Source organism: Tamandua tetradactyla, chromosome 3 (genome assembly GCF_023851605.1).
Source record: "Tamandua tetradactyla isolate mTamTet1 chromosome 3, mTamTet1.pri, whole genome shotgun sequence".
In the NCBI taxonomy this organism is placed as follows: Eukaryota; Metazoa; Chordata; class Mammalia; order Pilosa; family Myrmecophagidae; genus Tamandua; species Tamandua tetradactyla.
In genome coordinates, this window is record NC_135329.1 from 206,886,131 (window position 1) to 206,899,637 (window position 13,507).

General features: G+C 48.7%; 2 protein-coding genes across 3 annotated transcripts in view; both read right to left on the reverse strand.

Annotated features, from left to right (window-relative positions):
• Nucleotides 1–13,507, reverse strand: part of GPR55 (G protein-coupled receptor 55) — a 57,329-nt gene that overhangs the window by 39,329 nt on the left and 4,493 nt on the right. The gene's annotated exons all lie outside the window — the stretch shown is intronic.
• LOC143678206 (uncharacterized) overlaps nt 3,162–13,507 on the reverse strand; it is a 52,636-nt gene continuing 42,290 nt past the window's right edge. Inside the window, exon 4 of the mRNA XM_077155408.1 lies at nt 3,162–3,747. Coding sequence (XP_077011523.1) covers nt 3,631–3,747 — 117 coding nt within the window. The 3' untranslated portion in view covers nt 3,162–3,630. The remainder of the gene's footprint in view (nt 3,748–13,507) is intronic.

Here is a 13,507-nt window from a genome sequence, read left to right on the forward strand (position 1 = left end):
CCTCACTTCCTCCTCCTTCAATGACCTTGTCTGGTTTTGCTACCAGGGTAATTCTAGTCTCACAAAAATGGCTGAAATGTATTGTCTTGTCTTCATTTTTCTGGAATTATTTGTGAAGAGTTACTCACTTATTCCTTAAACGTTTTATAAAATTTATCAGTGAACTAATCTGGGTCTGGGGTTTTCTTTATGAGAAAGTTTTAAAATTACTATTTCAATTTCTTTCATGGATCTAGGGCTGTTCCAATTTTGCTATTTCTTATTGTTTGCCTCTCAGAGAGGTTGTTTATTCTATCTAAGTTATTATTTTATTGACATAAAAAGTTGTACATACTATTCCCTTATTATCTGTTTAAGTCTGTAAGATCTACAGGAATATCTCCTCTTTCATTTCTGCTATTGGTAGTTTTCATTCTCTCTTTATCTCTCTCTCCCTTCCCTTACCCCCTTTCTCACATCGTGATCAGTCTAGCTAGAGCTTTATCAATGTTACTGATTTTTTCCAAAAATCAGATTTTGATTTAATTAATTGCTCTCTATTTGTTTTCTACGTTATTGACTTTTTTTAAATTTTCTGTTCCGTTTACTCTCTCCTCTCCTTCTGGTACTTCAATTACTTTTAGGTTCAACCACTGAATAGCCTAGCAAATCACGGGGGCTCTGGTGGTGTTTTCCCCTAGTCTTTTTCTTCCCTGTCTGTGCTTCAATTTGACTTGTTTCTATTGCTGTGTCTTTACGGTCACCGATTTTTCTCTGTGTACTATTTAATTTGCCATTGTAAATACTTTCATTTCAGATATCATTTTTCATTTCTAGAAGCGTCACCATTTTGCTATTTCTGAGTCTGTGACCAGTTTTCCTCCTGTTCATGATTCACATTTTCCTGCTTCCTCACATACCTGGTAATTTTTATTACATGCTGAATGCTGTGAATGTTGCTTTGTTGAGTCTGGATTTTGCTGCTCTCCTTTAAAGAGTGCTGGGCTCTGGCGAAGCAGATCAGTTTGATCCTTTTAAGCTTTTTTTTTTTTTTTTTAAAGATTTTTAAGAGTGAGTTTTGAGCAGCTTCTTCTCTGTGACTAGTTTAGCATTATTACTAAGGTGTTACCCTCTTAAGGTCTCCACTGATTGCCTTGCATTTTCTACAAGGCCTCTCTACTATGGTTGATCAGAATTCAAATACTTCCCAGCCCTGTGCGAACTCTGGGTTCAGCTAACAGCTCCCCTGTGGTTTTTTGCCCAGTCTCACAGTGCATGCACATGCTTTAGAATCCAACAACAGAGTCAAGCAGATCCCATGTCGATTTCTAGAGCTCTTTCTCCAGAAATCTCTGGAGTGACTCTCTCCTCTTGGTATTCTCCCTCACGGATACCAGCTGCCTCGCGTCTCTGACCTTCAATATGATGATCCTCAACTCGCTGAGACCTCTGCGCTTTACATGGGATCCCCCTCCGAGCTGGAGTCAACGTTGTCATCAGGCAGAAGTTTAGGGCAATCATGGGGCTCACCTCGTTTGTTTCCCTTTTCTCAGGGATCACTGTCCTGTGTTTCTCGGTTCCCAATATCTGAAAATAGTTGTTTTCCATCTGATATGTTAGAGTCCAGTTCAGCATAAAGCAAGAAGGCAGTTGGGGCTGTTACAAGATTCACATGAGAACACAACAAAGTTTCTCAGAGACAGAACATAATGCAAATCTGCGTGAGCCACAGTCCCCAGGCCCCTCCAGCTCAAAGTTTAAGATGGAGTCGTGTTAACAAAATCACCCACTTTGCTATTAGTGTTAGTTGGAGTTCTTTGGGTTGTAAATAAGAGAAAATGTAACTGAGAATGTCCTCAACACAAAGGGAAACATTATCTCACACAATCAGCAGAACCACCAGGACTGTTGATTCTGCAGCTCAGCCAGGTCTTCAAGGGCCAGGTTCCTTCCTCTCGGCCTTGGAAACCCCATTGTGTTGGCTTTGCCCTCAGACTATCCCTTCATGGTGCAATAGGACTGCTGTGGCTCCAACCATCACATCTTCAAATAGCAGTAGGATGGGGGTAGGGAGCAGAGGTGCAAAAGACATAACTTTTCTGCATGTTCTAAGAGAAAAGAAACCACCCACCCTAGCAAATTTCCTCTCACATTTCATTGCCTAAATCACCTCACATGCCTATCCTTAAACCAATCCTTTTCAACAGGAGAGGAATTACCTTGAACAGCTTAGATCATTGCTGTACGTTCTCCTGGTGCTGGTCATGGGCCCTGATGCCCGTGTACACATGTCTTTATGGCTGGACAAATCCAGGTGTGTAATTAACAGGGATGGCTACCAGCCCACGTGCTTAGGCAAGGGTCTCCAGCTCCCTTGACAGTATCCCCTGTTCATTTCTGGGGTCATAAGCACATCCTTCCCTTATCAGCTGATATCATCCAGAGTCTTCACCCCCAGCTCTGACTTTCTTAGTGTCACAGCTAAGATGACTCCTCTGCCAACGACTCGGCATTAGAGAACATCACCTCTGTCTCGGGTGCCCCTGAGATCTGCTGCCCCCACCCCCCAGGCATCTGCTGGTATGCTGTAGCTGCTGTGCTCTCTGTGGGCCTCAGGATGGCGCAGCCATGCTGGCCTCCAGGCGGTGGGCTGGAGTGTTTCTCAACTGTGTCACTTTGTCTTCTGTGCTCCCAGTGTTTCTCAGGAAACAGCTCCTGCTTCTATCTTCAGCCCTCTACTCCCTAGAGTTCATAACCAAGGCCTCAATGCCAGGCTCCTAATCTGCCTCTCCTCACGTCTGCACATTCCTTTACATTCTTCCAAACTCTTCCTTTACATTCCCTCAAACCCTAGTGGGACCCGCCCCCCCCCCCCCCCCCCGCCAAAGTGCTGAAGCACCTCCACATCTGTGGTAGAGAAAGAGCTTGGGCTAGAGTTGTACCCCCACCTACCACCCCACAGACAATACCTGCATTTTCCTCTGACTTTGGAAGTCAAGAATCTGTTCACAGTTAAATCTATATCGCCACACAGCAATGGGGTAGGGCTTGCTAGACAGCTTACCTCGAGCTCATTTTCTTTCCTTCCTTTATTAAATTATTCACTCATTCAATAAATACATCTTGAGCACTTACTCTGCTGTATTCACTAGGAACACATAATAATTAAAGAGACACACAGAAAAACCACCCCTGTAGAGCCTGCATTCTAATGGTGGGGTGAAGAGACAGATAACACAAAATATTGAAGCAAAAATACCAGCAAGTTAGATAGCAAGTGTGATGAAGAAAATAAAAGCAGAGTAGGGGAACAGAGCGTGCTGGCAGCGTTAGATAGGGAGGCCAGAGAAACCCCAGTGGTTAAGTGACATTTGAACAAAGACCTGAAGGAGGCGAGGGAGTGAGCTGTGAGCCTGTCTTGGGACATGTTCCAGGCAGAGGAAAGAGCAAGTATAGCGAACCGCAGGAGCTGGCCGAGGAGTCTAAGCCTTCTTAAACCTGGTCCAGTGTTTTGTGTATTTGTATACTGCTATGCAGCTATGCGTATTCCTGTGAGCTGTCTCAGGTCAGTGGAAGAACAAGGCAAGGCGTAAATAAAATACAGCTGGGTCTCCAAAGGTAAACAAACCCAAGTTTTGAGGGCAGGCCGAGCTACGTCTCAGCTTTTCTTAAAGGACCAGCTTGTCCTTTGTCCCCAGAGGGTCTCCCACAGGATGCTCTGGCCTCCGAATTTGGCAGTGGCTCCAGGGAGGTCCGAGGTGAGGGCTCCTGCAATTGGGAGGCAGAAAAAGGGGAGCAGAGAAGGGAGGAAGGGGCACAGAGGCCACCCAAACTAAACCAGGGAGCTAGTTCACAAAAGCTTCTCAGGAGTCAACCTCTGGTGGCCCTTCAGTGGACCAGAATTGTCCTGAAATTGGATGCAGAGGTCGTGTGCTGGTGATTTTGTGCTGTTCTCTGTGGAAAGGGTGTGTTGTTTTAATCAGATTTGCAGAGAAGTTTGTGACCCAGAAAACAGTTAGCGACAAGGTTCTGAAAATTTAGCCTTGTCAGGCTAAGAATCAGTAACCCAAGCCCCAAACAGCCGGAAAATCATTCAGGACATCTGGGGGTGGGGGTGGGGGTGGGGGTCTCTGTCACAAGGCAGAGAGGCCTTGTGTGCACGTGGGCATGTGGGTGTGGGAGGGGTGGACATGGTAGCCGGTGGGGTAGGGGCCGTGCAGCAGCAAGCCTGGGGTCCAGAGGCAGCCACACCCTCCCTGAGTACAGGGTCCACAATGACAGGGAAGCTTCCTGAGGGTGGTGGGGTCCTCACAGGCCGGCCAAGCAGAGGAGCTGCGAGCCGAGAGCGCACAGTGGGCATGACTGAATGTAAGGTAGGAAATTCTCGGAGGCGCGGCCTGGGATTCCCACAGCTGGACCCTTGACCTTTGATAACCCGGTCCCTGGTCCTCAACTGAGGCTCAGGAGTTGAGCTCAAAATCCTAGGGGAGGAACTTAAAACAGTACAGTTTCCTAGGAAGGAACCAGGAACCAGAAACAAGAACCTAGGCCCATGCTACGTTCCCCACAGGAAGTGGGCTCAGCTGCAATGACGCTCAGCTGTCGGCGAGAAGAGGCTGAGTGGCCACCTCATCCCATTTTGGCTTTGGCTGGTATCGACCATGGATAGCCATTCTAAACCAGAAACCCTGTGGAGAAAGGTCATGGGGCCTTCTCAAATAGCCCCAATCAGGACTCGGGTGGAAATATAGGTGGTAGATACTATTCTGAAATACTAACTGAAGACGTTTCCCCACACTTCATATTGGCTTTTCCCCTACTGGGGAAGCTGAGCCTCCCAGCAAACAGAGCCTAAGAAACAGCAGAAAAAATGGCCTTCCAGAGATAGCAGCCCAGGCCCTGAGGGCCGAGAAAATTCCTGATGAGGCAGAACTCCAATAATAGGGAAAAAGGGAGCCGGGGCTGGGGCTGGAGAGCAGGCTGAGAGTAGAAGCCCTGAGAGGTGGTGGGTCACAGAGAAGGAGTCTATGGCCACTTCTCACCACCACTCCCAGGAAGAGAGCTGCACCCCCAGGGAAGAGGGCCACGGAATCCCAGACAGGGACTGGGGATCAGAAAGCAAGGAGGCGTGGCAGCACGAGGGTCCTTGCCCAGGTTGAGACTCCCGGGGATTCCCAGTCTAACCTCTGGGCACTGTGGGAAACCCTGAGGCATCTCATCCTGTCAACCCCAGGGTTTCCCACAGCGCAGGCTCTACAGAATTATTCCACGAGCCCCGTGAGGAGTGAGACAGTGGGTGAGGATCAAAACAGGGCGAAATGTAGATGCGGCAGCAGCAACCTGTGGGAGCTGAGGGTCGGGGCCAGGCAGGACAGGGCTCCTCAGTGGCTGCCAGCATGGGTCCAAGAGAGGCACGGAGGGTCACCTCCCGCCCACATAGCTCAGCTCCCACCCCCCAAACTTCTCTGCCTTCCCTCAGAAAAGAGAAGAATCCCAGTCAACCAAGACTAGGGGTCCTCAAAACAGAAATTAGGTCCTAGAAAAAAGAAGTGATATTCCTTGCACACCTGAGTTTATGGACTCTTGGATTTGTGCCTGCCTCGCCCGTGTGAAGACTTGGATCCCTGACCAAACCCCAGAAGTTTTGGAGGTAAAGGGAAGAAATCCTGCGGAGGGGAATTGAAGGAAGTTGGATTCCAGGAAGTACGGCCTGTTAGCACAGAGGGAAACACGTCCCCAGCAGAGATGACTGTGACATGGCACGAGAGTTACCTCTCAGAGTAAAATCGAAAATGCCCCACGAGCCCCTGGAGAATGACTCAACAAGGAGGTACCCCAAAGTTTGCTCTGGGCTAAGACAGTCTTCTAGGAGTGGGAAGAATATGGTTGAATGTTTTGTCACAAACTTACCCTGAGCTTATTCTCGACTCCTCAGTCCCTGGCCACCCACCGAAAGACATGGAAGAAGTTCCGCCTGCCCAGCCTCGGGCCGACAGGCAGCCCCGCAGATGCAGAGATGCAGGGAGCTACCAGCCCAACCACAGGCTGCTGCTGCCTGGCCAAGAAGACAGATACCCCAACTGATAAGGACACCCACAGACCTCCCCCCCCCAAAAGAGAAGTGAGTACCGCATGTGCTACTTCCATCCGCCTCTTGGCCCGGGCCTCTGTCTCTCCTCTGAATAGTAAATGCCCTTGTGGACAAAGCATGGAGGGCTGGAAAGCAGCGTGATTCAGGTGATTGGGCAAAGCTACGGGAGTTGGGGGGGGGGGGGGCAGGCAGGTGAACCCTGCAGACCAAATGAGGAGGAGGAATTGGGTAGTTGGGATTTTAGAAAGAGGGAAAGAAGAGAAAATGACTGAAAGGAAGTGTTTGAATGAGTTTGGGGAAGCAATTTCCTTTAGATTTTGGGGTATATTTAGAGAATGAGCACCAAGGGAGGATTTGAGTTGTTTACGTGAGTGCAGGATGCAGTCCCAGGCAGACAACCTCATTTCTCCAGCAGCTCAATGACATGAAAAGAATAAAAAAAGGAGGGAGACCCTAACAAATGCAGCGCGTGCCCTCCTTTGGATCCCGATTTAAATAAACCAGCAGATTCGAATAAAACTTCATTCGGGACAACTGAGTCAATAGGAACAAGGGTTGGCAGGAGATGAGGCTCAAGACTGACGTAAAAAAAAAATTGGTTGTATTAGAGAAGTTGTGGGTTTAGAGAACAATCATGCATCAAATGGAGGGTTCCCATACACTGTCCCACCACCAACACCTTGCACTGACGTGGAACATTTATTACAATTAACGATAGCACTTTTTAAATAATTGTACTATTTTTTAAGAGTAGTTACCTTTGTTACACTTGATAAAAGACTATTACAATAGTACTGTTGAGTGTCCGTGGTGCATTTTCCCCCACACACCACCCTCACAGTAACACTGTGCATTAGTGTTATACATTTGTTATAATTCATGAAAGAACAGTCTTCTACTTGTACTATTAACCATAGCCCATCTCCTAAAGGGCTCACTGCGTCATACAGTCCTATGTTTCATCTTTATTTGAATAACATATGCCACCTAAAGTTTCCCCTTTTAACCACATTCACCTATGTAATTCGGTGCTGTTAATCATGCAGACTGACTGACTTCTCTCAGGCATGATGGTGGCACGGGGGTGCATTAGAGACTGTCCTCATCAGATGTGAACTGATGAGGGACCTGGGTGAGCTGCTGGGACGTGAGGGTGAGTGGGGGACAGGGAAGAGGGCAAGGAAACACAGTTGGCAGAAGTTGACCATTCCAGAAGGTGGGTCTGGGGTGGGAGGGACCTGGACCGGCCACAGCAGGAGGCCACAACAAGCGGGATGGGCCCATGGGACCCCTGGGGACCTCCTAAGACTTATGGGGGCCAGAGAACCAGAGCCAGACAGCTGTGGCAGGTGGGCTCTCAAATCCTGTCCTTCAGTACTCTTCTGGGGTTCTTTAAGACACCCCACCTGAACTGGAGAGGAGGACAAGTCACATCATACCATAGTGAATCCCAAGAAGTACCTAAGAATTTTCATAGGTTCATCCTCCACTTTGGTCAACCTAAAGTTCTTTTCAACTTTCCTATGCTGGGCTTTAGTACAATTGACTTTAAAACAGCCCGCCACACTTTGCCACGTTATAGGACCCCCTTCCCCGCCTTTCCCACGTCCAGTCCAGGGTAGTCCAACGGCTGCCGAATGGATATTCTGGGACTGGTGGACCTGTTGGGCACCCAACAGCTCGTGCCTCTGCTTCCTCTTGGTCCTACCATTACAGTCTTTCTGGTTATGGGACTATTTCACAATGACCAGGTTGGTCCTTATTATTTTATGAATGGGGGGGGAGGAAAATGGAAAAATGCAAGTGTAGCTACTTGTAACAGGAAATGAACTTCATGTGGTCCAGACCAAGATGGAAATCTTTAGGTCTGCTGAAGCAGCAAGCCTCAAGCCTCAACCGGCTGCACCTTGGCCTTCAGCCAACCCACTGTGTGTTCAAACGTGAAGGGAAAGAACATAATTAAAGGGCATTGTGTGCACTTGTAGGCTGCAGCCAAGTTGTAAAGTGTAATTAGAGACTTGAATCTATTTTTAGTTCAAGGGGATAGAACCCATTGCCTAGTCCCTGCCCCCTTCCCAGGAAAACTGAGTCTGTAGCTTGACTAGATAACTTCAGGGCTTTTCCAGCACTGTTATGTTCAACCTCAACCAGTGTCCTCTACTCTAACCCAGGGGCATGCGACTACCTTGAGGGCTTCCTAAAATACCAGCCTGACCCTGGCCCTGTCCAAGCAGGAAGTCTCTGAATCTCACTTCACTGGGTCCAGGCAGCTTTGGCACGTGCTCACCTGCCCAATGGGCCCTGCAGAGCAAGAGGCCCCAGCGCTGCCCTCCAGCCACCCTCACCCGGCTCCTTCGTGACACCGGGAGGGCCACCTGCGCCTCTGTCCTCTCCAGGACATCCTGGGCTCGGCAATCGCCCTCACCAGCTCCCTCCTTCCCTTCGCAAAGCGAAACACAGTTCCACCCCTCACCCAGCCTTGTCACCGTCCAGGTGAGATGTGACAGCGGCTGTTTTGCCACAGGCTTCTCACATTGACACTGAAGGCGCACATCAGAAATGAGCCAAAAACCCCCTCCCCTGCAGCCCTGACCCCCCTCAGAGCTCACTCGCTGCCCCCCCCCCCCACTGCTTCCCCAGCCCGGGGCCTCTGCGCCCTCTTTCTCTCTTCTCCTGACCACACTGACCCAGGCGAGCAGCACAGGGTACGGAGCCCTAGTTTTGGTTTTTACTTCTTGCAAAAAAAAAAAAATTAAAAAGCGAACATCAAAATAAACATTAACAAAGAGAAGAGAAAGAAATGAAAAAGGAAAGCGAGCAAGAAAAGGAACATTTTCTCCCACAATTCTGGGCCCTGTCTGTTACTTTTCTTTGCGGAGTCAGTCTCGTGTTCTGCATTTTTCACTAAGGGCTGTGACTCTTCTTTCCACAATGGGATATAGTCTTCATAATTATAATTTTAAGCCACATAATACTCTAGTAAGGGGATAGACCATCGTATAGTTAAGTATTTCCCAAATGGAGTTCATTTAAGCCGTTTTTCCTTGCTTTGGGACAATTACGATATATTCCCTGAAGGACAATCATTGTCAGAGGACATCCATGTTGACACATACTGTTATACTCCTCTGGCAGTGGAGACAGGGGAGTGTATCAATTCCTCCTGCCTATGATTCTCAAAGGGTGGAACAGGCACCCCTAAGGGGTTCCTGAGACCTTCTTAGGAAAGTCAAAACTACTTTCACAATAAGTCTAAGACATTATTTGACTCTTCCACTCCCATCCTTTCCCAAGTATACAATGGAGTTTTCTAGCTACTACATAATGCCTGATATGGCACAGACCCAGTACAGGAGCAGGTGGGAGTCCAGCTGTCTTCTATTAAACCAGCCATCAAAGAGATTTGCAAAAGTGTAAAAATAATGCCTCTCCGCTCGCTAATATTTTCTGTTCTGAAAAAAAAAAGTTATTTTTCACAAAAATACATTTAAATATATATTTTAAATTTTCTATTTTTATTTCTAATTGTAATCTACATAAATAAAAGCTCTTTGGGGTCTTTAAAATTTTTTAGTAGTGTTAAGGGGTTCCAAGGCCAACAAGTTTGAGAACTGCTGGCCTGGATGTGAAGTGGTAGAGAGGAGGGCACCAGGAGTGCAGGGTTCGCTGAGTGGGGCATGTGTATGGGCTGTCTCCTCTAGCCTGTCTCCCAGGCATGGCACTGACCGAAGATGCAAAGTAATTCAATGTTTTTCTTTTTTTTCTCTTCTTCCCTGCCTTTACTTTCTTTTCTGTCTTTTCCCTCGCCTACCTTTTCCCTTGTTTTTCTCTTCTTGCCCCTCCCCGAGTCTAAACCCTCATAACGAAAGCTACACAAATAATGAAACCTTCCCTTCTTAACATGAATTAAAATTTCTCACACATCTAAAGAGAGACCTAATGACATTTGAAATAGGCTTTTCATCATTACTAATCCCATCAAAAGAGGTAACGTGCATGTTTTAAAAATGCATCTTCACAAGTAATCAACAAACTGAAAATGAAAATGAGATTTTTCATATCGAATTGGCTAAGAGTTAGTCAATGGCAATTCTTAGTGCTGGCAGAAATCTAGGGACCCGGGCATTCTCGTGCACCCTTTAGAAGGCAATTTGGCAACATGTACTGAGAGCCTTAAAAATAGGCTACCCATTGATTGACCCAGAGGGAAGTGAGAGGCTGTCAGCTTCACTTTGTGCTGAGATTCAACCTGGAGATTTTTTTTTTTTTTTTAACATGGGCAGGCACCGGGAATCAAACCCAGGTCCTTTGGCATGGCAGGTGAGCATTCTTGCCTGCTGAGCCACCATGGCCCACCCAAACCTGGAGATTTAATAGTATCTTACAGGGGAGGAGATCCTGAAAATTGAGAAGGAAAAAGAATTTCCTCCCTTTTACCAGGTTCAGAGAAGGTGACATAGAGGGGCCGGGAAAGGGGGTGCATGTGTTGAACTTCAGGTAGCCATGACACGGTCAAAGGACCGTCTGTGGGGAGATGTGGGCAAATCCTCCAGCGGGCAACAGGCCAGGGTTGGCCTAGAAGGGGCAGGAAGCAGGGCGACCATGGGGAGGTGGCGCTTGGGTGCTGAGAGCTGGCAAGCCTGGTGGTCACTTTTGAGTCTTCTCTGTGTTGAAACGCACTCCTGTCATTCCCCAGCCTTGAGTAATATTGGGCTAAAGGAAGAGCCTGGCTTTAGCTATGAGATCCCGAGTCAGCCCGTGTCTCACTACTTCCCCTCAAAGTCGAGGTGAGACCTCCGCAGGCTGGGGACAGGAGCAAAGCCCCCGCTGGGATCTTGTTTGGGGGTCTCTTGTCTTAGTTTCCTGGCTGCCATGACAAATAGCACACAGTGGATGGCCTTAAACAATGGGAATTTACTGGCTCACCATTTCAGAGGCAAATCAAGGCGTCGGCAGGACCATGCTTTCCCCTGGAAGACCGTGGCGTTGCGGGGTGGCCGCGGCAATCCTTGGGGTCCTTTGGCTTATGTCTCTGCCTCCCGACACATGGCCATGTCCGCTCCTTTCTCTTCCAGGGTCCCGCTGACTTGTGGCCTCTATGACTTCCCAGTTCTCTTTATGAGGCCTCCAGCAATTTGGATTAAGGCCGCCCCCCATTCAGTTGGGTCACGCCTTACCTAAAAATGACATCTTCAAGTGGTCCGATTTGTGATGGGCTCACACCCACCAGGATGTGGCTTAAGACTGTGTCTAAACTGGGGTACATAATTCACTCAGCCTCACCTGGGAGATGGCCAAAGCCCTCCCAAGAGTTTTGTGAGTCCCCAGAGAGGCTCTTCCCGTGGCGCCTCTGGGCACCATCCTTGGCAGCCCCTTCCCGGTGCCCCACCAGGACGCCCTGCACCCAGGACCGCTACGGGCATCCCTGAGGGTGTTTTGGGAGTTTGGGTGGCAGGGACACAGGAGGCTTCGCATCACAGAAACGCAAACTTCCCATCATCAGGTTCTCCACAGCTAAAACAGCTCCGGCTGCCCTGTCCCTGTGAGCAGCCCCAGACCTTCCCCAGACCTTCCCCAGACCACCCCAGGCCGCGCCCAAGAGCCCCTCTCACCCCGCCACCTCCACAGACAGAATAATGGGTCCCCAAAATGTTCCCATCCTAATCCTCAGAACCTGCGACTACATTAGGTTACATGGCGAGGGACAATTAGGGTCGCAGGTGGATTTAAGGTTTCTGATTAGCTGATCATCCTGAATTCTCTGGGAAGGGCCGATGCAATTCCAAGAGTTCTTAAAACTGGAAGAAGGAAGCAGGAGCAATGTGAGAAGGACTCAACCTGCTGATGCTGGGTTTGAAGCTGGAGGAAGGGGCCACAAACTGAGGAATCTGGGCAGCCCCAGAAACCTGGAAAAGGCAGGGAAACAGAGTCTCCCCTCGAGCCTCCAGAGGGAACTCAGCCTGGCCAACACCTTGGATTTAGCACAGCGAGACTCATCTCAGACTTCCAACCTCCAGACTGTAAGCTAATAAAATTGTGTTGATTTAAGCCTCTGAATTTGTAGCAACTTCTTACAACAGCAGTAAGAAACTGATACAGCTTTGTGAACATTACCAGGGCAGTAAGAAACTGATACAGCTTTGCGAACATTACCAGAGGAAGAGAACCTGGTAAAAGTCGACATATTCTGGGTCACCGGGACGGGGCCTCAGATGATTGTAATGAGAGAATTAAGGCAGGGTCGCCCAGGAAGCTGCAGAAGCTGGAAACATCCAGGTTTCATATCTGCCTAGGGTAGAGCTCATCAAAGATCATGAGTGTGAGTCAGTGTGAGTCAGAGTGAGGGCTGTACACAACCAGAAGAGAGGGCTGGCAGTCCCCCAGGGCTCCTGGAACCACCTCCCGTCACGGGAAGCCGTCAGCTCTGCAGGCTCAGAGACAGACGGGTGCACTTCCTGAAGCAAGCTCACGTTAGCCAAGCTCATTCCGAGAACCACGGTTTCCAAGGCTGCCCATCCTCTAGCTTCTAATCAACAGGCAAGATACCCAGGAAGCCACATCATGCCAGCAGGCCCTGGGTGAGTTCCATGACTCACATGTTTCACAGTCCCTGCTTCACGGCCCCACGATCACGCCCCACACCGGCTGCCCCTGGCATCAGGCTGGGTGCCTGCATCTGTGGTCCTGGTTTCCCACCTCATCCCATGACAGAATGCCCAGTCCATGACAGTCCTTTTTCAGTGTTTCCACAGCGACAACCAACCCCTTTGTCTGGCCTGAGAGTGTTCTGTCTCTGAAGGCGGCTTGGCTCAACTCTCCTGTGGTCCGTTAACTGTTGATTTTTAAATGTAGCCTTGAGAGAACAGTCCTATTTCCCTAATTTCCAAATCAATGGCAGAAGACTCCAGTAGGTTCTGTGTGCTGGCAATATCCCCCAACTTATTCTTCTTGAAGCAAAAAGTCCTTAGGGATGGGGGTGCAGTGGTGGCCTTACAAGCCCCTAAAATGACTTAGGGAACCTCTCTGCTCTGCGAGGGAGACTTGGGTCTCCATTCCAGCAAGCTGTGACCATCCTCATCTCTTATCAAGGGAAACCCCAAGTGTTGAATGAAGTGACTTAGCCCCTCACACATACTTGTCACCTATTTGGTCTATTTGGAAGCCTCTTTACTGAAGACCAACTGCTCCCTTTCTATTTTTTTTTTTTTTTGTCTGGGCAGGCCCCAGGTCTCCGGCATGGCAGGCACCATCGCACCACCCTCCCTTTCTGTTTTATTCTCAAAATCTGTAATCTCAAAGCACGTTCTCTGTGGTCTCTAGAATCGTTGTCATCTTACGTGGCATCCTTCTCAACTTCCCAACAGAAAGAAAAGCATGAAATATCACCTTCCTCCATCCTTGCACCACTAAGTAGCCATGGGACCTTAGATAAACGAA